The sequence below is a fragment of the Trichoplax adhaerens genome, genomic scaffold (assembly GCF_000150275.1).
Source record: "Trichoplax adhaerens TRIADscaffold_3 genomic scaffold, whole genome shotgun sequence".
Taxonomy (NCBI): domain Eukaryota; kingdom Metazoa; phylum Placozoa; class Uniplacotomia; order Trichoplacea; family Trichoplacidae; genus Trichoplax; species Trichoplax adhaerens.
Window position 1 is genome coordinate 5,260,547 of NW_002060945.1, and position 23,486 is coordinate 5,284,032.

At 32.4% G+C, this 23,486-nt stretch overlaps 4 protein-coding genes across 4 annotated transcripts; 3 read left to right on the forward strand and 1 right to left on the reverse strand.

The window, feature by feature from the left end:
• Positions 1–559: 559 nt before the first annotated feature.
• TRIADDRAFT_54606 (uncharacterized protein) lies at positions 560–5,712 on the forward strand (the record flags this gene model as incomplete). Its single annotated transcript, XM_002110475.1, has 16 exons — positions 560–649; positions 965–1,105; positions 1,393–1,513; positions 1,692–1,796; positions 2,001–2,071; positions 2,205–2,277; positions 2,377–2,459; positions 2,558–2,713; positions 2,791–2,896; positions 3,129–3,169; positions 3,256–3,360; positions 3,677–3,752; positions 3,832–3,872; positions 3,953–4,000; positions 4,119–4,182; positions 5,657–5,712. The coding sequence occupies 16 exons, from the start codon at positions 560–562 to the stop codon at positions 5,710–5,712; spliced, it is 1,377 nt and encodes a 458-aa protein (XP_002110511.1).
• A 3,330-nt stretch (positions 5,713–9,042) lies between these two features.
• Positions 9,043–12,814, forward strand: TRIADDRAFT_22061 (uncharacterized protein; the record flags this gene model as incomplete). The annotated part of the gene is made up of 16 exons (XM_002110476.1): positions 9,043–9,167; positions 9,396–9,462; positions 9,570–9,655; positions 9,891–9,972; positions 10,082–10,169; positions 10,315–10,388; positions 10,489–10,573; positions 10,674–10,764; positions 10,848–11,135; positions 11,233–11,428; positions 11,496–11,653; positions 11,765–11,894; positions 11,975–12,077; positions 12,188–12,414; positions 12,484–12,612; positions 12,707–12,814. Coding segments are annotated over 16 exons (2,037 nt in total), but the record flags the coding sequence as incomplete, so codon positions are not given.
• A 2,316-nt stretch (positions 12,815–15,130) lies between these two features.
• On the forward strand, positions 15,131–17,414 carry TRIADDRAFT_54608 (uncharacterized protein; the record flags this gene model as incomplete). Its single annotated transcript, XM_002110477.1, has 5 exons — positions 15,131–15,491; positions 15,703–16,859; positions 16,969–17,109; positions 17,193–17,239; positions 17,357–17,414. 5 exons carry the CDS (start codon positions 15,131–15,133, stop codon positions 17,412–17,414), a joined length of 1,764 nt encoding a protein of 587 aa, XP_002110513.1.
• A 613-nt stretch (positions 17,415–18,027) lies between these two features.
• On the reverse strand, positions 18,028–23,080 carry TRIADDRAFT_54609 (uncharacterized protein; the record flags this gene model as incomplete). Its single annotated transcript, XM_002111025.1, has 17 exons — positions 18,028–18,152; positions 18,266–18,321; positions 18,452–18,527; positions 18,616–18,706; positions 18,811–18,910; positions 18,993–19,246; positions 19,331–19,412; positions 19,632–19,744; positions 19,850–19,936; positions 20,020–20,084; positions 20,174–20,508; positions 20,600–20,756; positions 20,850–21,168; positions 21,291–21,492; positions 21,584–21,647; positions 21,768–22,185; positions 22,415–23,080. 17 exons carry the CDS (start codon positions 23,078–23,080, stop codon positions 18,028–18,030), a joined length of 3,210 nt encoding a protein of 1,069 aa, XP_002111061.1.
• Positions 23,081–23,486: the final 406 nt, after the last annotated feature.

Sequence of the window (23,486 nt, forward strand, 5' to 3'; positions counted from 1 at the left end):
GATTTTGAAGAAATGGAAAAGAAGGCAAGGTGTACGCCACATTGCCTACGCAAACATGGCTACAAAGTAAGTGTCCCAGTAAGGATTTCAAGAGCGTTAGCAAAAGGGTTAATTAGTGCATAGAGAACTTGCCAATTTTGAAAGCACCCGCATAATTTACCTACTCAAACATTGGTACACAAAGACTACTCCAGTATCATATTCAGTTCGCTAAATGGATTAGCTAGGGTGATCCATCTACTGTACTGATTTAAATCGATGGTCTACAGACAGATAGACGGGCGATGGTCTGCGGACAGACAGCCAGACGAGGACCTACGGACAGCCAGACGATCGTCAGACAGGACGGTACTGTACTCACGTACTACTGCTGTTACATTCACGCCTACAGTAGTATTACGTCACCAGTACGTTATAAGGTGCAGTACAGTATAGTAATGGAGGTCGCTGCTCCTTCTCACATATCAGGACTGTACAACTTATACTGTACATCATCGACTTCTTGCTACGATTTGCATCAGGATTCTTCAGGTGCCTGCATAGGTCATCAATTTAAAACATGGCAACCTTTCCAACTGTTAAGAATTATATTGTAACCGAGAAATTAGGTCAAGGAACTTACGCTACTGTTTATAAGGCTTATCGGACTGTAAGTATTATTGAAATTCTTGTATTGAGAGAGATATGCTGTACTGTAGGATGTAGATTGTACAAGTAGTGTTGCAAAGGGCTAGAAAAGAGCTTCGACCCTAATTCTCATGCTTTCAATTAAAATAATTAGTAAATCAAGTAGATACCTCAGTTATTGATAGTTTACCATGGTTGAAGTGTATAACAATTTGAAGGATTTGAGAATACGTTGATGATTATAGTAAAGTAGAACAATGTTGCCTATATCGTAACTGCAGCGAACTGTTTCTAGTCCAGCGATTAAATTCATACGGATATTGATAATTAATTGTAGGTTGGAAAAAGGGAAGTCGTTGCTATAAAATGTATTCAAAAGCGATCGCTTAGCAAATCTGCCAGTGATAATTTAATCACTGAAATATCACTTATGAAAGAATTGAATCATGACCATATAGTTCAATTAACAGATTTTCAGGTCGGTAGCATTAAATAAACATATTAAAATATGCTCTACTAATTGTTTATGATTGATATATCATTTGTATAGTTATACTGTAAGAAGAATCACTTCAAAAAAGTGCAGATATAACATTTAGTATTCTTTATATCGATAAAATTAACTTTTACCGATGCTACAGCATGAAATGAAAGATTGATAATGACTGTCACTATTACCATTTTCATTGATTAACCTAATTTTATCTCATATATATAATATACATACATATATATAACCAATCTTATCTTATTTATTACACATAGTGGGACGGTAAGGCAATCTATTTAATCATGGAATATTGCAGTGGTGGTGATTTATCAAAATTTATTCGATTTCGTAAACGTTTACCAGAAATAGTTGTTAAGAAATTTTTAAGGCAATTAGGTATAATTATTATTTAAATTAGAAGGTATTTAACGATGTGTATCGTATACGTCCATATATGTACATACTGTACAAACGATTAACAATTTTACAGCAATGCTATATCTTACATTCTGTATTTACAAAGCTATTGTAGTGGTGTAAACTAACTGCAAATCAATTAATCAATGAATTGTAGCCAGTGCCCTTCAATTTCTACGCATAAGAAATATATCTCATATGGATTTGAAACCTCAAAACATGCTGCTATCCTCTCAAAATGATCCTGTACTAAAACTAGCTGGTATAAATAAACTTCATTCTTTTAGAACATGATATGTGCAATAAATAGCATTCGAGCTTTTCTGTCATCATGCCTACTATTAAATTGTAATTAATTATAAGTAATGCATAATTTATATCATTATAGTATAATACATTCTGTACTGGACCGCTAATTGAACGAAAATGGCTTATAGAAATTGTTTCATTATGTTTATTATTGTAGATTTTGGCTTTGCCCAATATGTAATGAATGAGGTCGATGCTAAGACGCTTAGAGGTTCTCCGTTATATATGGTAAGATTAATTTTTATTATTACCGTACATTGTTTATTATAGCAAACAAATAAGAATGTCAAATTTTAGTACCAACAACAGTTAAAATTTCTGCAGGTTTTACTAAATTCGTTATCATAATTTTTTTAAAAAGGCACCAGAAATCATATGTTCAGGGAAGTATGATGCAAAAGCCGATCTCTGGTCAGCTGGAATTATTATGTTTGGTTTGTGGAAAAAATAAAAGAAATACCTCATATTATCGCCTATGCACGTACAATCAAGAGAGTTATAAATACTATTACATGCTATCGTTCCTATTTTAGAGGCCCTATTTGGTGTTGCACCATTTGCATCAAATAGTTATGCCGAATTAGAGGATAAAATTAGATCATCTGCAGAGATTACGGTAAGCGACAAAAAAACTAGTTCTTAAATCTAGGTAATTTATGTGGTACGCATATGTGACACCTTCTCGACTAACTCCTTTTTAACCTCTTTACTTAGCTTCCTTCAAATGCTAATATCTCTGCAAGCTGTCGTGATTTATTAATATCTCTTTTAAGAAGAAATCCTGACGAACGTATATCATTTGATAACTTTTTCAATCACCCTTTTATCGATCTTGAACATATGCCATCTCCTGAATGCTTAGCTAAATCGGTATATAAAACGTAAAATAATTTTTTATTTCATCGTTTTGATTTCAGTTTCATAGACCATAAAATTACTTTTCATAGCGCGATTTATTTACCGAAGCGGTAAAGCGAGATAGCCAAAACGATCTTAAAGGAGCAGCAATGTACTATACGCGGGGTCTTGAGTACTTTGTTCCAGCAATTGAATGTATGTTTTCGAAAAAAGGATTTACTATTGATATATCTATTAATACTAACAGTTGCGGTGTAATGGAATGACAAAGTACTTACGCAAGATGTTGTTTAATAAAAATATCCAGTATTTTGAGATACATTGCTCGATTACCTTCTTTTGAACAATAAACTAAAATTATTGTATGCATAATGTGTACTCGAGGCTATAACTTTTCTCTTTCATAAATTCTTTGTACTACAATTAGATGAAAAAAATCCAGCTAAAAAGGATGCATTACGTGTTAGAGTATGTGTCATTTTTATAAAACTAATCCATGGGTTGCGTTAGCAAAACAATTTTAATAAGTAAAGATATTTTCTGCTTGATATTAGGCAAGTGAGTACCTAGCAAGAGCTGAAGAATTGCGCCGGCTATTGAAAAGTGAGAATGTATACGCTAATGCAAGCATTGAAAGTCCTGGCACTTCTCTAGGTGAGGTATCTTAAGCTTGAAGGCAAAATTTGGTTAGAAGCACTTATTTACTTTTATTATAGTATTGTAAATATTTTATTTAACTTCTTTTAGTCAAGTTATACACCAATGACAACAAAATGGAAGAAGCTCTGCTACACCTAGAAACTGCTGAAAACTATGTAATTATGAAAAATATTTTTATACATTTCATGGCTTCTGTATCAAGGATAGAAATTGCAGTGATCCGGCGATTAGGCAGAATTATAGCTCTCACTATTGTTAAATACAGAATATTTAAGTTTAAATGTATACAATTTATATTACATAATTATTTGGAAGGATAACAAGGAAATGTACGATGCTGCGTTGCACCAATATGAAAAAACGCTCTCGAAATTGTTAGAACTTGCACCTGGTACATATACTCTCTTTTTTAGATATTTTAAGTTTAGATTACATTATCGAAGCTTAAAATTTTTCTTTGTGGAATGTAGATGAAACCGATACCGCTAAGAGAGAGAGATTAATGATTGAGGTTTGAAGCTTATTGTGCACAACTATTAACAGTTATATACCTAACAAACATAAATAAGGATAATACGTTTATTAATGTAGATTCAGCGTTGTATGAATCGTGCCGAAGAGATTAAACTGCTAAATCAGGTAAATATTATAATACGTCATAGAATCTGCATTATTTAAGAGAGGCCAAATAAAATAATATTGTAATATCAAGTAGCAAAGAAATTATGTAAAACACTCCGTACCTCTTATTTTATAGATGAAACAATCAGATGGATTAAAGTTGAAAATTTACGACAATGAAAAACTGGCTACTAATAGCCGTAAGTTTATTGATTAGTTTAACTTTTAATGAAATGATATAAAATCTTACTACATTTACTGATAGTTTTTAAAAATGTTTTATTACGCATTTAGGATGTTGCATACAATGATGTACCTACGCAGGTAATTTACTGTACAGTTGGTGAATGAAAAAGTCCACTATCGTGATTGGATTAAAATGTTTATTTTAGCTTATATCAGTTAGTTATAACCTGATTTTCTTATACAATGATTGTTAAGAATCTCTCTATTGTATGAGCTCTTATTGAATATTAGGTTGTAGCGTAGCATGGTATAATTTGTCTTGAAATAGTGTATAAAGATTACTTTGCACTTTGATGTTGTAGATGTGACACAGATGAAACTGTAAATAGTAATGGGCATACTTTATGTTTATCATTGCATAAAGTTAAAAACAATGAACCCTGTATTGCATGAAACTTATACCGAAAATTAACTAAATCGTATAATCCACTCGATATACCCGTATTGAGAATGAAGCGATGAGGTTTCTAGGCTAAGAGCGTGTGTGGATACAGTATACATACACGTATTTGACTAGGATATACGAAGATATTCTACTAATTAATTAAATTATTATACATGTCGCATGTATACCATGAGTCTTCACTATTGCGTTTATCGCAGTCTTTTTTATAATTCAGAAAGCGATATAGCAACAGTGCCTGTATATCTAACTGTTTTTGGTTATCACGTACGGTGCACAGCGAAATACAGTTCTGTATGTTAGTAGTATACCGGAGATTTAACAAGAAATGAAAAATAGCCGCATTAAATATACAATACGCATGTGAAACAATGTTCCTATATGTGTCAGCACGATAATTGAATCATATTATAATGGAGCTTTGTATGTGCAAACTCCTGCGCAATCCAATTTGCAGGATGGTTATAGTATGTTAGTATATTCCCATAGCTTTAAGCCTTTAACGTGGAAAAAGGATAACGCTAGACATAGATATGAATCTAATACAAATTGAGCTGTACAGCCTGTACTGTACGTCGAGGAAATAACGAACGAATAATGCCACGTAAATTTAAATTCTAATATCTGCGAACGCCAACAAACAAAAAATAGAGTGAGGTTGCGGCAATCCCGCCAGAACAACAACATTCACACTCTGGAAATAGCCCTTAGAGAGAAAAATAGCGAAAGATATATGTTCCCTTGCCTTAAATAATGACCTGCTTATCGCAATCAATCTACTTTAGGCCTAACCTAGACCGTATACCTTTACTCTATCTTATTACTATAAGTGTACAGTATACTGACATCTCAAACCAGTATGATAATAGATATGAACAGCGCGTACAATAATCTACAGTTATCTGACATTGCAAAACCGTAATTATCCTACAACAAGAATGTTAGAATCTCTTACACTAACGTGCACTAGACCATAATCTGTCGGAATCATGCTTTTAATTCAGTATGTCGATACCTAATCACAGGCTCAGATTGTTGTACTCGTCAACCTGAGCTCTTTCCATATCCTCCTTCAGTTTAAGGATACAAATAAAAGGCATAATCATCCTCTCTAAGTCCGTTTTTGGGGGCATTTCCTACTAGGTATTGATACACCAACAGAAATACAGCTGATATGACTTTATCAATGATACTTCCCAGAATGCAGTTTCCAATATTTGAAGCCTAAATCGTGATCTATTCCTTTGGAAACAACATTCTAGGAAATTAGCTCAGTGGAGGTGTTTTAGCGGCATTTCTATCAATGCAGTTGTGATATGAGAGCCAGGTACCGTATACTGTACGTATAATCATATGCAGTGCAAACTATAGTCGCAAGAGATTTTATTCTACTTTCTACATAGTCTTTATTAGACTGATTTCAATTCTACATACCTGTATAATTGGCTTACACTTAACTGTGAATTCATTCGTGGCATTTCTGTTTATTTATTAATTACGAGATGAGCCTGTTGTGTCAGTCACAGAGCTCTAAGACGAAAATATAACTCTTTAAATATGTTTATTTTATTTTATTGCTCATTTTTATACCCTCTCCTTTAAGCGAAAATTAGCAATTTTATGTTTTACTGTATACTCTCTCTATATTCACGGGGTATTTACCATCAATTCCCTTCGGTTGAATTATCGTATACTGTACGTCTTTCCAAAAATGATGGCACCATATCAACGTACACGCTATGATCGGAAATCTGATAGGCATGCAATCATGACACTATTTTTGCCCGTGATTCCTATTTATGTTGTATAACGTTGTTAAGATATGCATCTATCCACTAGCTCACTGACTGTTAGAAGATGATCGTGCAAATTGTCAGCAGAAATGATGTCACCAGTACGTGCCTTTAATAGTACTGACTCGTGGCTACCGTCCGAAGCTCTCGCCATAGCGTGACATTCGTTTTTATCAATGATGAAATTTACTGAGAACGGTACAGTCGCTACAGTACAAACTGCACACGTGTCAAACCGTGCTACAGTACATAGTATCCGTGTCTAGTAGGTTGTAGCGTGTAAAATAGACTGTCATGCCTTTATCTCATACGATGTCTCTTCCTTAGTATATTGCTATATTAAGAAGATAAGAGAAATGACAACATATTTTGCACACTATTACTATCCTCCTTCTTTCATGCAATCCTAGATTCCTAGTACGGTACGGTACGGTATTATACAGGCTGTACTTTTTTACTTCTTAGTTGTTGTCCAAGTAGATCAACATCTTTCACACAGTATACATATACTGTATAGGTTACAAGAGCTGAATAGAGCAGTACTATCGTGATAAACTGAATAGCTAGTGACAATAACTATGCTCAGTACAGTATCCCAATAATTCTAGAACCTTTTGTAGTGATCGTCCTCAGGCCTAGATCCGAAATCAAGCTCAAGCTCATGGAGTATAATAACGAAGCTGATCCATTAATTGGTGGAGCTATTGGTAGAGTCGTTATTCCAAAATGGTAATTAGCTAATTCTAGGATGATAGGAACCTTTTACAACCATGCTATCATTTTACTGTATCATTTTATGTCATTTTAAAGTAGTTAATGCATTCATATTGATAACCTTCAATGGATTCTTCCTTGATCTGATGCACTTTACTCTACAACCTTCGTTAAGGCTTTTCGTCTTCTAACCAGTCCATACAGTAACAGAGGTAGTAAAGGATTTATCTGCAAATGGCTAGCGCCATGTTTACTCTTACTTAAGAGGAAGAACTTTATTTGATGACAAATTATCATCATGTAGTTATCCACTGCCCAATCATTGAGCCACATGAGTGCCGTTATACTCTAGTACTCGTATTGACCAACCTGAGTAGCCTAAATCCGCAATAGCAAACAATTTATAATGATAGGATTCGAATAGAGCTGGGCTGCTCAGATGGGGTATATTTGATCTACAAGGTTAGCCTATAGAGATGGCTATCTTATGGTATAAATTGACCATTTTAACACATGTTACTTCATATGCAATGCTTTACTGGCCATTAGATGAACTCATACAGCCTCCAATCGAGTCAAATGCATTTCTTAGTAATTCTGTTTTAGTGCAACTGTAGACTTTGAGGATAGTGTATATTCGAATTTACTTTTCTACTCTATTATTGCTTTTACATCGTGCTTTAAATACATCAAATAAATTCATAGTAACTCCATTTTAGCTGGACTATAGGCTTTTATTAAGGCGTTAATATACGTTTCCTGTTTTACTTTATAGGTTTAGATCATGCCTAAAATGCATTGTTATGGCATTCTCCTACTGTATAAAGTAATGACAGTTGACAGTTATGTAGATAGGTGATACTTCACTACCATTAGGAAATATAGTTCTCCAGAATATGAGTCCATAATAACTGTATTTTACGAGGGCTGTAGATATTTATTAAGGCATTAATTCATATTTCCTGTTACACCCTGTCACTCTACCACTCTCCAACTGTATAAACTAGTGATAAACTAGCGATGGACTATCTTGTTCTGATAGTTGTATTCAAATCTATTGCTATATGTCATGACTAAAATGCCTATCATGCCAATGTTTTATACTTTAATTACTGTATAAAAAGTGATCGTACATCACTATGTTTCTGCATTTCTAGTTGTGATAGTCGTTATTAAATTATACGTCAAAATAATGGCACTCATAAATTTTTTAAATGGGATCATGTTCAGGAGAAGTATAGCAGTATGATATATACTGCAGATCTCGATCAAGTTCGAATGTAACACGACTGCATTAAAAGTATCATAAGATGAGTACACATGTTGAGAATGGATGCTTGCTTGAAATCAGTACTATTTCGTTTATACTGTACCAACCGCTATATCTGTCAATTATCAATTCTATTTTAAGATATAGAGTATAAGATTATCGTCGTTTGCAATTTAATTTGACAACTTTGCTAAACGAAAGCTTACAACCACTTAACATAACACTAAATACGAAATATTATACAGATATTCTTAGTATTGATAGTCCTTACAGTAATAGGATCATCATATTGATAAGCTTTCAATTACTGTATCTTTTAATAATGGAGCTTCCCATGTCGAAATCATAATATCGTTACTATAGAATCTCGTTTATCTTTACCTTTTGACGTACCTATCAGCTTTTCTAGGAAAATATTCTACACTCTAATTGGATAATTAGTAATAGAGTTAAATTTAAATTTAATCGAATAGACGAGATAGATATTTTAAATAGCTATTCTGGTATTTAACCAGTAGATACCTTACTAGTTCTTATTGTAGACTTTATACTACTTTCTCTCATGTATACGCTTTTAACGGAATGGTTTAGGCGCTGTCAATTTTTACTAATTCGTTTATTCTATTCCTAAAATAGGCACTCGCCATTTACGATGGCTTTATTACTTAGTAGATTCTTCCATGCAATTGGAATTTATTTATCTTATGAAGTATTAAAGATAGCTCCTTTATTACAATTTTTATTCGTAGTCAAATTATGGTAAGTTTACTCACAAAGCATATAAGAGACATCATTTATTTAAAAATGAGCTACAAGAGCAAATTTTTTAATCACTGTTAAAGTAGCAGAATCCTTTGTATAGTATTATTTATACTGATCACTGAATAAATGTCATTCAACTATAAATTTTTTAGTTGTGTACAAATTGCTCACTTGCTTATAACATTAATCACTAATAAAATGCATTACATCAATTTCTATCGAAAGCTGTGCTTTGCTATATGTCATTCTGCAAAAACCGATATCCAGTGGGAGACCCATAGAAAAAATTGAGGTATGATAATACATTTATACGAGACTACGAGTATACATACATCAATTAATTTTAACTATATTTTTTATCGGAAAGTCTTTATATATTTAAATTTTCTTCATTCATAGTGGTATAAAATTACTCTACACGCCGTCATTCTGGTACTTTTACAATGGCTATATCTTATAGGAATGAGATTATGTGGCCCTTTAAGGTATCAATTAGTCGGTCTTTATATGAGTAAATGGAATATTCATCTGTACACTCATAACAGTAAGGGAATCAGATACTAGCAGATATCCGCCGAAATTATTTTATCTTGTTCTATTTGAAGTTATACGATATATGATGTTTAAAAATATTCGCCTAGATATGTATACTTGATTTAATATAAAATCTAAATAGTTGCTAAGTGACTTATTTTTATTAAATATTTATTTACTTTGTAGGACAATTTTAGTTTTTGAAAATAGCGATGTAGTAGTACTGACAGTTTTATCTGCAGTATATAGCTTTAATTTAAGGTCTAAGGTAAGTAATTTTATAATACTCGTATACTACAATGTATGCTTATATTATTTTAATTACATTCGAAGATATTCTTTTCTCCTTATTTACGTAACTTTAATATTTAAAACAGAAATTAGGAGTCTACCTGTTCGTACTGGCTTTATTTTCTCTCCTATTCTTTGATAATGACGACGCTATCAACAGTAATATTGAAAATTGTATCTTTTTCCCCAAATATTGCACTACCGTATATTAAACTTTGGGCTAAATTACACAGATCCTTAAATACTTTTGCTATGCTAAGAAATTGTTAAAATAGATTCTCCGATGCCTTGCGAATATCTCTTTAACTCCCTATTATAGCTGACGAACAACATAACACGATCTTGCGATATATAGTACAGAGTTTAAGTTGGATTGGATTATCAGACCATAAGGTAATTGCATATTTGCATTTATACATTTGCATATGTTAAACTAGACAGAACATTGTTTTTCTTCATTATCTCCTAACGTTATGTGTATTACAATTATTAGGGTGGTATTGTGTTATTATTCATAGTTTTATGCATGAGTATTGCACACGATAGCGTCTTAAGAAAATCTGCTGTCGAAATTGGAGGTTAGAACAAATTCTTATGTCTTATAGATTAATTAAATTCACTTATAATAGATAAATGCCATAACTTCACGCATTAAGGTTTTAATTTGCCCACTTTCAGGAGCTAAACGTATGAATGCGTTAGTTACGGCAATGGAGGCTGCAATAATATCACCTCTTGTATTGATCCAGTACCTCCTAAATACTGTAATGTTTATAACTTTATGCCTAAGACTAATAATTTTACTAATCATTCAAGTCTGTAATCATTAATGTTGTCTTTACAGGTTGGTAGCAGTTGGTTCACTGCCAATTTTACCTATTTATTTGTTATAGTTTTGACCACATACGTTGGTAGCTACTATATAAAAGCTATCGTCACGGCGCGTAGTAGCGCTCAATTTGTGGCCTTTATTTCGCCTTTGGCTTCTTTTATTAGTGCACTAATAGTTGCTTACATATGGGCGCTTCCTGGCTTAGCTTTTTTACCAGTACGTTCTGCGACCGCTTCCTCCAAAGATCATGCTTTTTCAGCAGGAGTTATTCTTAGTGTTGTTTGCTTCAGTTTAGGTATGATTATCTTGTTTATAGATTATGTTTTGATATGAAGCTAGTAAGATACTAAATCTGATTATATTTATGTGTACTACGCATTCAATAGCAACGCGGATGTTATTAAGATCAGAAGCACTGCAACAAAGAAATGTTAAGGGACAACTGATTGGATTTTCGGAAGGCGGTTTACCACTTTACAATGCAGGAATGGCAAATAATTCTAGTAAAAGGTCATTTACTAGCGTAATGAGAAATAGCATCTATCAAATCCTTGGTCAAAGTCATACCAGAAGAATTTTTTTCTACCTGTGTTTAAATTTGGTATGATGCTGATATAGCGTTATGTGCGATACAGCAGCTATTTGGCTAATTTTTGATATTTTTGTAGGCCTTTACCGCGGTAGAACTGCTGTATGGTGTTCTTACGAATAGTCTTGGCCTTATATCTGATGGCTTTCATATGCTTTTTGATTCCACTGCTTTGGTAATTGGCTTATATGCAGCTCTTGTTGCAAAATGGAAATCTACCAAGAGCTTTTCGTTTGGGTAACGTAGTTTTTTACTCTATTATATTCATTGTTACTAATATATTGTAATTCTGTCTTGTTGATTGATACTTCTTGGATAATTTAATGTTATAAAAATTTTATTTATTAGCTTTGGTCGCGTAGAAGTCTTGTCTGGTTTCCTTAACGGTATATTTTTAGTGGTGATTGCTATCTTTATTTTCATGGAAGCGATTCATAGATTGATAGATCCACCAGAAGTTCGTTCGGAACGATTAGTGGTAAGAATATTATCAATTTTGAAGCGTTCACGATATGACTATGACCTAAGAACTAAGTGCTATGTCCATTTATGTTTTAGTTGGTATCGTTTCTTGGTCTATTAGTGAATATGGTTGGCATTTTTAGCTTGCGACATTCTCATTTTGAGGCTCATGGTCATTCTCATGATTCTAATATGCATGGTAAATAGGATATTCATTTTAGCTACCTCCCAATATATTAATTAAACTATCGATTTTTAGTAATTTTAAAGCAAGCAAATAATACAAGAATTACACCATCTATGCTATAGGTGTCTTTTTACACGTTCTAGCAGATACATTAGGAAGTGTTGGTGTTATCGTTTCGTCACTTCTTATCCAAACTTTTGGATGGTTGATAGCTGATCCAATATGCTCTCTTTTAATATCTATTTTAATATTCATGAGTGTCTTACCATTGTTGAGACAATCAATTAGTGTTTTACTGTTAAGAGTTCCATTTGGTCATGAACAGAAATTATCAAATCTGTTAAAACAGGTATATAAAGCTCTTTTAAGTTTACTGCTGCAGTATAGCAATAAAATTTATTGATATTTTCTTCCGCAGGTTTTATCTGTTAATGGAGTAATATCCTATCAGAACCCACAATTCTGGCGTCACTCTTCCGATACTATTGCTGGTACATTGCATGTACGAGCAAAGATGTCCGCTAACGAGCAAAGTATCATTACGCGGGTAATTTATATTGCAACAATTGTTTAAATTATCAATATCCTATAAAATTTTTCTATATATTGTATTATTGAAATCTCATATTTTCTTATCTTAGATTCATGCCATTTTTAAGGATTTAGGAATTAAATATTTTACAGTTCAGGTAGAGAAAGACACCTACTATAAACAAATCTCGAGCCCATATAATGGAAGTACTGGGTGATGCGATACATTTAAATTTTTTGTACAAAATCCATAAGAAAATGTGTGCATTGTAAAGGATTTCCCACTGATTTTTAATATCGAGAATAATTACTGTATATTTTTGTATATTGTCCGAAGATGTGGTTGATCTATACATCGAAAAAATTTATCGTTAAATGGAAATGGGGAGTTTTTCTTACTTATAATATTGTCTAAGATTCGAATTTAATAAGATAAGCACTCCCTAGAAAACATTGTTCTTAACTCATTAAATTTTTCCGCTATATACATACGTATATGTTGAAGAAACTGACTATGGGATATCTTGAAAACTCAGTTCTTTATAACTTACGGTGATTACGCAGTGTGAATATGCTTTTCTTTGTTTTACGGTAACACATTGTACAGTAAATATTTATCAGGATATTTGATGAAAGTTTATTTTTTAGGCAAAATTGCCAAATTAAATAAAATATCGATTATCATCAACTCATAGCGCATTCCATAATCAATTTTATAATTTATTTCGCAATGTCTATTTTCTTAAATAATTTACAGTAGAGACACTTACTCATTGTGTTCATTGAATATTATTTAATGGTCATATTATGGTGGACTAGAGGAAATATACTCGTGCATACAATGTAAATTCGTGTAAGCTAGCTAGTTCGCCCCATTTGTAATTTATGGAGTATTAGAATATATAGCCTTGCTATTTTGATATAATTTGTTACATAAAGTGAGATACTGACATTATAAAATCGTAATGGTCAAAATTTATTTTTCAAAGTATTATTATAGTGTATTTGTTACATTTCTTGTATCGATAGCGATACTGAAATAAAGTTTCAATTCTATAATATGCAATACTCTGATATTAAATTAAGTGAATATTACCTATTAAAATGATGATTTGTAAACGCGGCTGTTGTAAGATCGATAAACCGTAATTATCAGTTGGGCATCAATTAAGAGTTTTATTCAATACTTTAGCTTTATAAATATAGATAGAAATCATAATTGTCTAGAAAATTGTTACTATATAGAATCTATTAGTACAAATGATAATTTATGATCTATAGTATGAAAATTGCTGAATATCATTACACGTAGTATTTATTATTATGAGGTTTACGCAAATTAAGCTATGATCTCAATACGCTGATATAATTTGTCTTATCTACAAACGATAACATTTTAATTACTGAATGTGTCAGGAAGGAGATTCATTATACTGATTAGGCATTCAATACTATTAATCATGTTGACAAGACTACATCATCCTATAATCTATAGGATTTACCGTTGTATAACATTTACATATATCCTGTCTGTAAATAGTGTCACTTATTTACGTGCATGAATAAGCGAGAAATTAGATTGCTATAGTTCAGCATTTAACAATGGTGTTGAGGTTTACATTATTTAATATTCATACGAGGCGCTCTGCATAATGCCTTACCTTGTTATGCTGTTCTATAAAATGATTTTTACGACTTATACCTTAACGCATTTAAATTTAATGGGATTAAATTTATTGAAATCTAGCTCAGTAGGTAACATTACTAGAAGATCTAGAGATGGTAACAATCTTACCGCTTTATACTAATTTAATAAATATAGTTCATGGGCGTTGGACTATCACTTCTTTCTTAACGGTTGTTATGGTTACACCCTTAACCGTTATTCAAGCAAATATAGGATAGTATAGGATCATATAGCAAGCCCAAACAGTAACTCTATTATAGTTTTAAAAATTATATTATTGTTCTTTATTCCATTCTAGATAACTGATTAAGATAAGAAAGCAGTAAAGTACTATAAATGCACGAAAGACTGGACACTACAGCTTTTATTCAGAGATACGATGAAATAATTTGGATAATCTGTAAGTCGCTTTAGTCATCGATAGTTGAAATTGGCAAGAGCGCTATTTCAGTTATTCAGTCTTTCACTTGTATATGCTATTGATAAGAAAAATTGTAAATTGTTACAGCAGAATATATAATTTATTTCTTGGTGCCTACTTATCCCACTGTAAGAATTCATTTAAACCTAATAGAGTAGTCTATCAGAAGTTGGAAAGAACTTTCGAGCTGTCGAGTTACATAATTAAAAACGAATCATGATAGAAGAATTTATTTCTTGCTAAAAGTTGTATTAGGTTTTGTAATCTCTCTTAAATTACAAAGTTAATGAAAATGGATCATAACTAACTTTGGGCTTTATAATATCCTGGTTCAATTACATTTTTCATTTTACCATTATTGAGATAAAGTGACTTTCTGATTTTATTTCTTCATATTCAATTGCTTAAAAGATATTATCTTACATTATGCCAAGTCCACAGAAGATTACTACTGAAGATCTAGTACGAGCAGAAAATGGTAGTTACCTCTTTAATAATCGATCCTACTCAACAGCATCAGAGACATTAAATGCTTATATCGAAAAATATACTGGATATACTATCAGTGATGCTTCTGCAGATTACCATCGCTTAACATCGGTTTTATTAGCATCGACGCCAGTAAGGCAAAAACCAACCGTCGAAAAAAAATATAAAAACACAGAAATAAATCCCAAAATACCAAGAGATCATAATTCTATCAATGGATCAGCAATAGTTCAGGCGAAACTGAAATTTCAACAGCTTTCTCAAGTTAATCAAGATACAGAATTTCTACCCACCAATGGTAAGTTTGATTAATTAGATTAAGCAGCGTAGTTAAAAAAAGGCCTTCAATGATAATATGCAGGGTTGAAAGAATACATATAATTCCAGTGTCTTTAACAATATCATCTTAGAATCTTTAGCTTAAGAAATTCCATCTTAAGATAAATTGTGCTTATTGCTTAATACTTTCTAGTTATCTTACTTCTTGTTTAATTGTTACAATATTATAGTGAGAAGAGGGTTAAATTACCAGCAGAATCTGAAAGCAGATGCAATCGTAGATAATTTGCTTTATCGTAACGATTTCAATTCGGAGGGTGTCAATCAATCTTCAAATTTAACCATTAATCAATCTAAGCCTCATTTGAAGAATCAACCTGTCGGTACTCATTTTAATAAAGTTAAGTTTGAAGCACCTATGAATGATTATTACCGTAATAAATCAAACAAAAAGAACTGGACAGAAAAAGACTGGATAAAGTATTGGTCATCTCAAGCTCAATCAAATCATATGGATGTTAATCAAAGTATGCCATCATTGTCGTCATTACCATCCCCTGAAAATACAGATGTAGATAATGATGATATTACTAGCAATGCAACATCCGACGTTGATGTTGGCCAACTGATTGATATGTATCGTGATAGCTTAAGAAAGAATAAAATAAAGAATGATGAAAATAAAAGATTTATAAGACAAATGAGATTTCGCTATGGATCACCAGAGCTTAAATCAAATCCTTCTCGTCTAGTATACGAGAGTAATTCGCGTGCAATGCGAAATAATCAGTTTCAAAACCAGCCACCACAATACATAGACATCAGTAAATCGTTGTCCAACAACCAAGATGAAAAGATCCCTAAACTAAACGACCAATACCATAACGGCAAGGAGAATGTTAAAATCATGGAAAAAGAACGTTATCATGATCTGGAATCGGTGAAAACTGATGAATTGCTATTATACTCTCCAAATGGAATTCCAAGTGAAAGAGAAAAGGCAAATATGCGAGCCAAATATAATTATCATCATCTATATGATAAAATAGCAAAGCTAAAGAAAATTGCTGAACCTACAATAAATGATGATATTGAAAGCACTGTTACAGATCAACTGCTGCGCAAATCCCCGATGCCTTACATCTCAGTTAGCCCAACACCCTCCGATTTTACCTTAGAAGGTCATGATCGTACAGCAATATCGAATCATTCAAATCAGCATTATCGCACCGTTAGGCCTCGAAGTCCTATTCGATCTCCTAGACATATTACTGATACTCAAGCAAAAGGGTACTATAACGAAAAGCGAACGCCGCGAATTAAAAATAACAATGATAAGAAATCGAATGGTACGGGTCATTTCGATCAATCTCTCGAATTCAAGAAGGTATTTTAAGTAGAATTTAGTTAATTAGCTATTTAATCTATTTTCTCGCTACTTTCTAGCATACTGTATTTATTTATACCTAACATAATTATCGATCATACGTTCTTAGCACAAACAAGATTTAACGAATGAGCCAAGACCTATCGAAACACTTAAACAAATGATTTTCAATGTTCAAGCTGCTGCGAGTGAAAGTGACGATGTTTCAGACTGTGGAGCATTAATATTTAGCAAAGGCGATGTACACGAAGTAAGTTGTCATTTCTATATTTTCCAAAGGTTAATAATATAACATAATTAATTGCTGTTGATTTGGCTTATTTCATATGAAAGGCACATAATGATCGTGGTAAAATGGCGATAAATGATCCTTTACAAAGGTATGGTGACTTTATAAAGTATAAGTTAGTAATTTTTAGATTTTCTCAACAATTCCCAGTCACTAGTATCTAGCTGTTTATTAGTGAATGAACTCTATACTTTGTTGAATTATATAGAGCAATTCATCATTTGGCTCGTTTGAAGGCATTTGTACATAATGAAAATAGCAATTGAATTGATTTCAAGCAAATACGTGAAAGGCAGGATAAAGACGTCTCTGTAGCAATAATCCATTGTACTCTATATTTATCATAACGCAATATATTCCATAACTTAAAGTCTATCCTTATTACTTATCATTCTCACAATAAGTAATCGAAGTCGAGAAAAAAATATTCTATCTAGTATTAGAAATTTCAGAAAGTAAAAGCACTAAACACTTATAGAATATTAATAACCTTTACCAGGTAACATGAATATCAGGCGTAACTTCACCAATATATAAATAGTAACATATTACATTTTACACTATGATAACATAATCATAGCAATCGATGCGAATAATATTTACAACGAAAATCAATATTATCTGTTTATATGATATTCGACACATACTCTAATTTAAGCTATAAATACTTGGTCTATAGCCTGTTAACGCTTAAGATTAAAGTGCAGTACTATATGCTATTTAATTCATTGTTTATACAAAAAAATCATTTAATAATATATTAACAGCCAATAATTATTTACAGTCAATTTTTTCGCACCATTTTATAACTAGCGCTCAAGTCAATATTCCTGATATTGATATGTGCACTAAAAAATATTTAGAGAACAATATGGTTCCTCATAATGGTACTGATTTACAGCTATCAGATTTTACTTCCTTTCCTATCTCGCCAAGTATACGCTTCGACATTAATGTTTCCGAAAATCTTGATTTTAGACTACGGACGACATTTCCTCTTTTTACTAATGTACAAAATGTATGATATGAAAGCATTTGTAAGCATTTTATAAATAAACACAATTCTAAACTTTGACTTCTGGATATTATACAAATACTGTATATCGACCAAAATTACCTTTAGAAATTGGAGATTCCCTAATACATACGTCCGAAATATTATGAAATTTTCTCCTAATTGTAAAATAGATGATTTGAAATAATCAAAAATTTCTATACTATCGGAAACTTAAGAATCAAACATTTAAAACATCGATGCAACGATAAAAGGGTTCACTCGTGACTCTATCAGGATTAGTGGTACCTAGCTCTTTCTTGCTTACGCCATATTGGATTAGCGACTTGCTTCTTGAGAGGAGTATCTGCAACTGACTTACTTTCTGTAGATACATTGCATAAACGATCAATATGACAGTAGGACACTTCAATTAAATATTGGCGTTAAAGTTCAACTTAATGACTAGATACCTTTATTGTGGTCACTAGCGTCATGAAAGAGATTACGTTTAACGTTATGATGACGATCTTTTCCGTAATTCGATGAAATACTAACTTCACTCTACATTAGGCAACGATACGAATCCTCGTGTTATAATAAATACAACTAAACTTATCCGAACATTAACAATGATCTCGATGTAAATGCTTTATATTTTCATTTACTTGAACTCTTGGCATTTTCTTTTTTGCTGGTACTGCAATTTTGAGCACTTTTCCAAGATTCTGGAAGCTTCGATGACGTGTCAGCGCACGCGGTTTGTAACTGGAATATTTAAAAATTCGGATTTTAAATATGTTAAGCTCATAGCCTAAATAGTCAAAAATTTAAACTTATGACTAGTTACTTTTCATCAACGTCTTTTTTCTGAGGAGAAGTAGGCATGCTAAGGGGAACCGGATCGGCTAGCGATTCTATGTCACTCTCAGTCTTAGAGGGTGATGACAATTCTTGCGGAGGTTCAAGCATTAGTTGTGTGTACAGTTCCTTCAATGCATGACCAAGATATTTTAAGTAACATTCCAAAACCACCTCGTCAAGAAATTTATTAGCAAATCCAGGATCAGCTAAAAACGATAGCCGTTGGAGTAACATGGTAATCTGAAAGGGTGATCATGCGGTATCAGACGGTTACCAGTTTGTATCATGAAAGGACATTACAAGCGATTTTTTCGATATTCTTACCTCTTGCAAGAGATTATTATCAATTGATTCATTATGTAATAAACATACTATTTCGAGGCGCATAACAATTTGAAAGATAAATCTACGTATAAGAAAACAATTCATTTTCTAAATAATTAGATGTAGGATTTTTGAGTATTAAATAAATAAAATTCTAATACGACTGATTCGACCGAAAGTATAACCCTTTCTATCTAATGTTGGGCTTTGCATATTATGTATATATACATTAATTATAAAAGAGCGTTTCGCAAACAGATAGAGGCAGTAAGTTTTAAGGAGTTGGCAGAGAGCTACTTACTGGCGCATTTTTTGATCTGTAGTTAATTTATCACTTGTTGCTCCGTAATTCTCTCTTATATCGGCTACAGACTTTACAACCTTATTATTGAGAAATTCCACTACTGAATTGACCTATAAAGCACATCAATATACTATAGTCAAAACATAAAGATCACTGAGATTCAGTAAAGAAATGTCACTATGATTAATATCGATTGTCAACTAGCGAAAACTTACCAAATCTATGCTTTGCTTCGAATTTTGAATAGACAGTACAACAGTTCTAACTATATCTTTTGCAATTACGATAGGCTCTGTGGATAACTAAACGAAATAATGCAAAGTGTCAAACTGACTCTAACTCAGAATAATGGTAGCTTACAAGTGATAGAATATCGCCATAATACCTCTTCAGTAACGCATGTACATCGTAGGTAAACATATTCTGCCAACGCATCTAATGTTGCATAACCTAATTTGGAAACGAAATTAAAAATGCATACGGCGTCGAGATCAGTTTTTAATTGCAATCTATCAGCATACAGTAGCAAAGGCAATAACCTTTATAATTAATTTCAGAGTTAGCTTGATGACTTAAATATTCATTAAGTAAATTTTTGTTGTCTTCTTCCTCGAAGCTTTGTGATATATTTTTTGTCCTCGATTGTTTTGTAACTTGAGTCTTTACGTTATCCTTGACTTTGTCAATCTTGGTAATATTTCTTTCTTTAGAGAACATAAATTTTCGTGTCTCAGCGACTGAGCCAGTGGAATTTGCGCGAATTTGACGATTTTTTAAAGATCTATTTTTAATCTGGTTTAATGAACTTTGTTTCTGTCTTTTTTCAGATCGATTTCTATGGCTGTTTACTTCAAGAGAATGTAGATGATTTGCGCTAGAAATGAATGATACTATTAATACAGTACATCGGTAAGAATAAATAATAAATGTAAGAATGTTATCTTAACAATTGGCCTATTACATACGTAGTGCTTCTATTGGTGGATCTAGCTTGGGTTGTTAAGGAAGGTAATTCTTTCCTTTGACCTTTACTGACTACTATATTGCTTTGCTGTAATGTAGGTAAACTTTGATCGTATTTCATTAATTGTGTCGTTAACAGGAATGGCTGCCTTAAATAATCTACAAAATTAGATAATGTGAGTTAAGATGTATTATCAATGAAGTGATTTACGATTTTCTGAAAATAATGAGCTATTATGAAAAATTGATTACCATTCGAGTTTGCATCATCAAATATTGAGTTGATAAATTGGCTAGAGAGATTCATAGAAATTTCTTGATCGTTCACAGAGAGGGTTGGTTTATTGGATGATAAGAAAATATCCAGCAAGCTCGAAGTAGCTTTATCGAATGTTAAAATATGGCATAATCGGTGACACAGTGGATTTTGATGTCTCCATATCAGTAGTTTTTCCACAGTTGTTATCCCTTCGACCTTCAATATTTTTAAAATCGCGCAAGAATCGGTTAATGATTCCATCAGACAAATCAATGGATCTGAATCTTGTTGTTGAGATGAAAATTCGATAACCTATGCAAGATTATTTAAATAAAATAGGTATATGACGTATATAAATACGTTGATTAAAAATAAAGCGATTATAAAACTAGAAATAATCCGTCATCCAATTTTGATTTAGACAATAAACATACCAAAGACTGATTAGTTCTTTTTAAGAAAATCATCATATTTGTAAAAGTACTTCGAAGAGATGGAGCATTTTTTAGATCGGGTTGACTTGAAGGGCTAACAGTAAATACACGTTCAGAGTAATGCCAAGGAAGTGGAATGACGCTACTACTGACAATTCCTTTAATAATTCCCACTCCAGCAGGTCTTGTTAGATTTTTCATTCTAATCGATAGTGGAGTACTTTAATAGAAACATAAAATTAAATTAGTACATTCTATGAGTATATCTTAATACTGTACATTTACTAAATAACCTTGTAAATGTGGACGGTATAGATGATAAATCGAATTGGCCATGAAAGTGATGAACGTTCCTGCCTATGAAAGTAACAAGCATTTTCACCTTAATATTTAGTTCCGTTATGGTTTATTTGTATTAACAGCTATATGTAATACGTTATTCCATTTACAGTGTAACATCTACCATAACATTCTTACCGTTTCCGTAATATAAACTGATATTTTGTAGGTTGTCATTTGTATCTACATCGAGACCCTGTGTCTTTGCTGTGCTTGGAATTAAGACCTGATAACACTGATTCAGCTTTTTAGTAGGTATCATCAATAGGTGAGCATTAAGGGTGGAAATAGGTTGATTAAAATGATGATTTAAATTGTTCAGAGGATTTTTACTATTGATCGTATTTTCAACTTTTCTTAATTTAGTTCTAATTTGATAACTGCTTTGTACAAGATTTTGCGAGCTATCTCCGCTATTGATTAGTAGCGAAGAGCCAATGCAACCACTATCAGTCAGCACAGATATTGGTATAAGAAAACCTCTTAATTTGCTCAACATACAATTGAATTGTTCTATAATATCAGTTTGGGGAAGATAACTAGTCTTGTCTATTTCCTATAATAAAGCGGGATGAAAATGATAAGATTGTCTGCGTTACCTATAATACATATAAGCTCTTTTCTAGGTGCATATTTGTAATTTAATAACTAATAATATAATTAGATCATTTGTAATGATGATAGTAGGAATATAATTTATGCAAGCCAACATTATTCTACATTTCTAAACAAGCATTACAATGATTAAGTAGAGTATGTAAACTGATTATAGAGTCTAGACTTACAGAAGTTGTTTCATTTAGTCGGCCGTGGTTAACATCAATCCAGCCTAAGCCAATGCCTAACGTTCGCGTTAATTTTTGATGTAAAATATCTGTTAATAGATTTTCTTCTAGCAATTCTGCAGTTAAAGAATTGTACTCTTTGCCAAAGAATTCCTTTAATGACGAGCTAGATAAGGGGCAAGGTCGAATAATTAAGATTAAATTGGTTAAAGGAGAAATTTTTTCTTTACGATTCCTTCTATCATGACGATAATTTAATTGAGTTGGTGACAATAAGTCAGGTTGATTCCATGGAAAGTAGATCGTAACTTCAGTAAGAGCCTGGTTTAAATACTTTGCTTGGCTTTTATTATTTAGAGATTGCTGATGGTGATTGGTAGTTTCCGATTGTGAGGATAATATTTTCCATGTTATTTCCTGGAATTTCTCCCAATTTTTGAGGCTCATATCAACAAGTTGCCTTTTTTCATAGCCAACATTGGATTCATCACAAGAGTAAAATTTATAGCCCCAAGATAACTCTTGGCCATTTTGGATACATACATGATTAAGATAGCTTAAAATTCGAAGAAGGCCTAAATCAAGATGAACTAAATTAATTCCTTTCTCAACCTTGCATGCTGTTGCATCAATGAGGAGGATAACTTTGAATGATCCTTCTGCCATACTGCACCGCACCAACGTTGTTTCCACTGAATGCGCTTGACAAACGAGGGTATTTAATGCATTGACAGTCTGGCATGGAGTCCAACTAGCACTACTTCTATCGATAATATAGTAATCACGAGCAAAAGGGAATTGAATGATTCTAATCTTGTCCTATAGCATAATCAATTATTGCAGGGATAGATTATTGAATACGAGGATATGATTCTGTTTCCAGCTTGCCATTTTTCCAAGTTTACAACTGCAGGAGCAAGGGGTTCCCTGCGAGCATCATCTTCCTGCCCACAGTACAATGTACTGTATAATGTAAGTCTTTGTACTGTACTGTACTGTACTGTACTGTACTGTATACTGTACCTTGCATATCATACTGTACGGTCTACAGTACTATACACTGTAATTTACA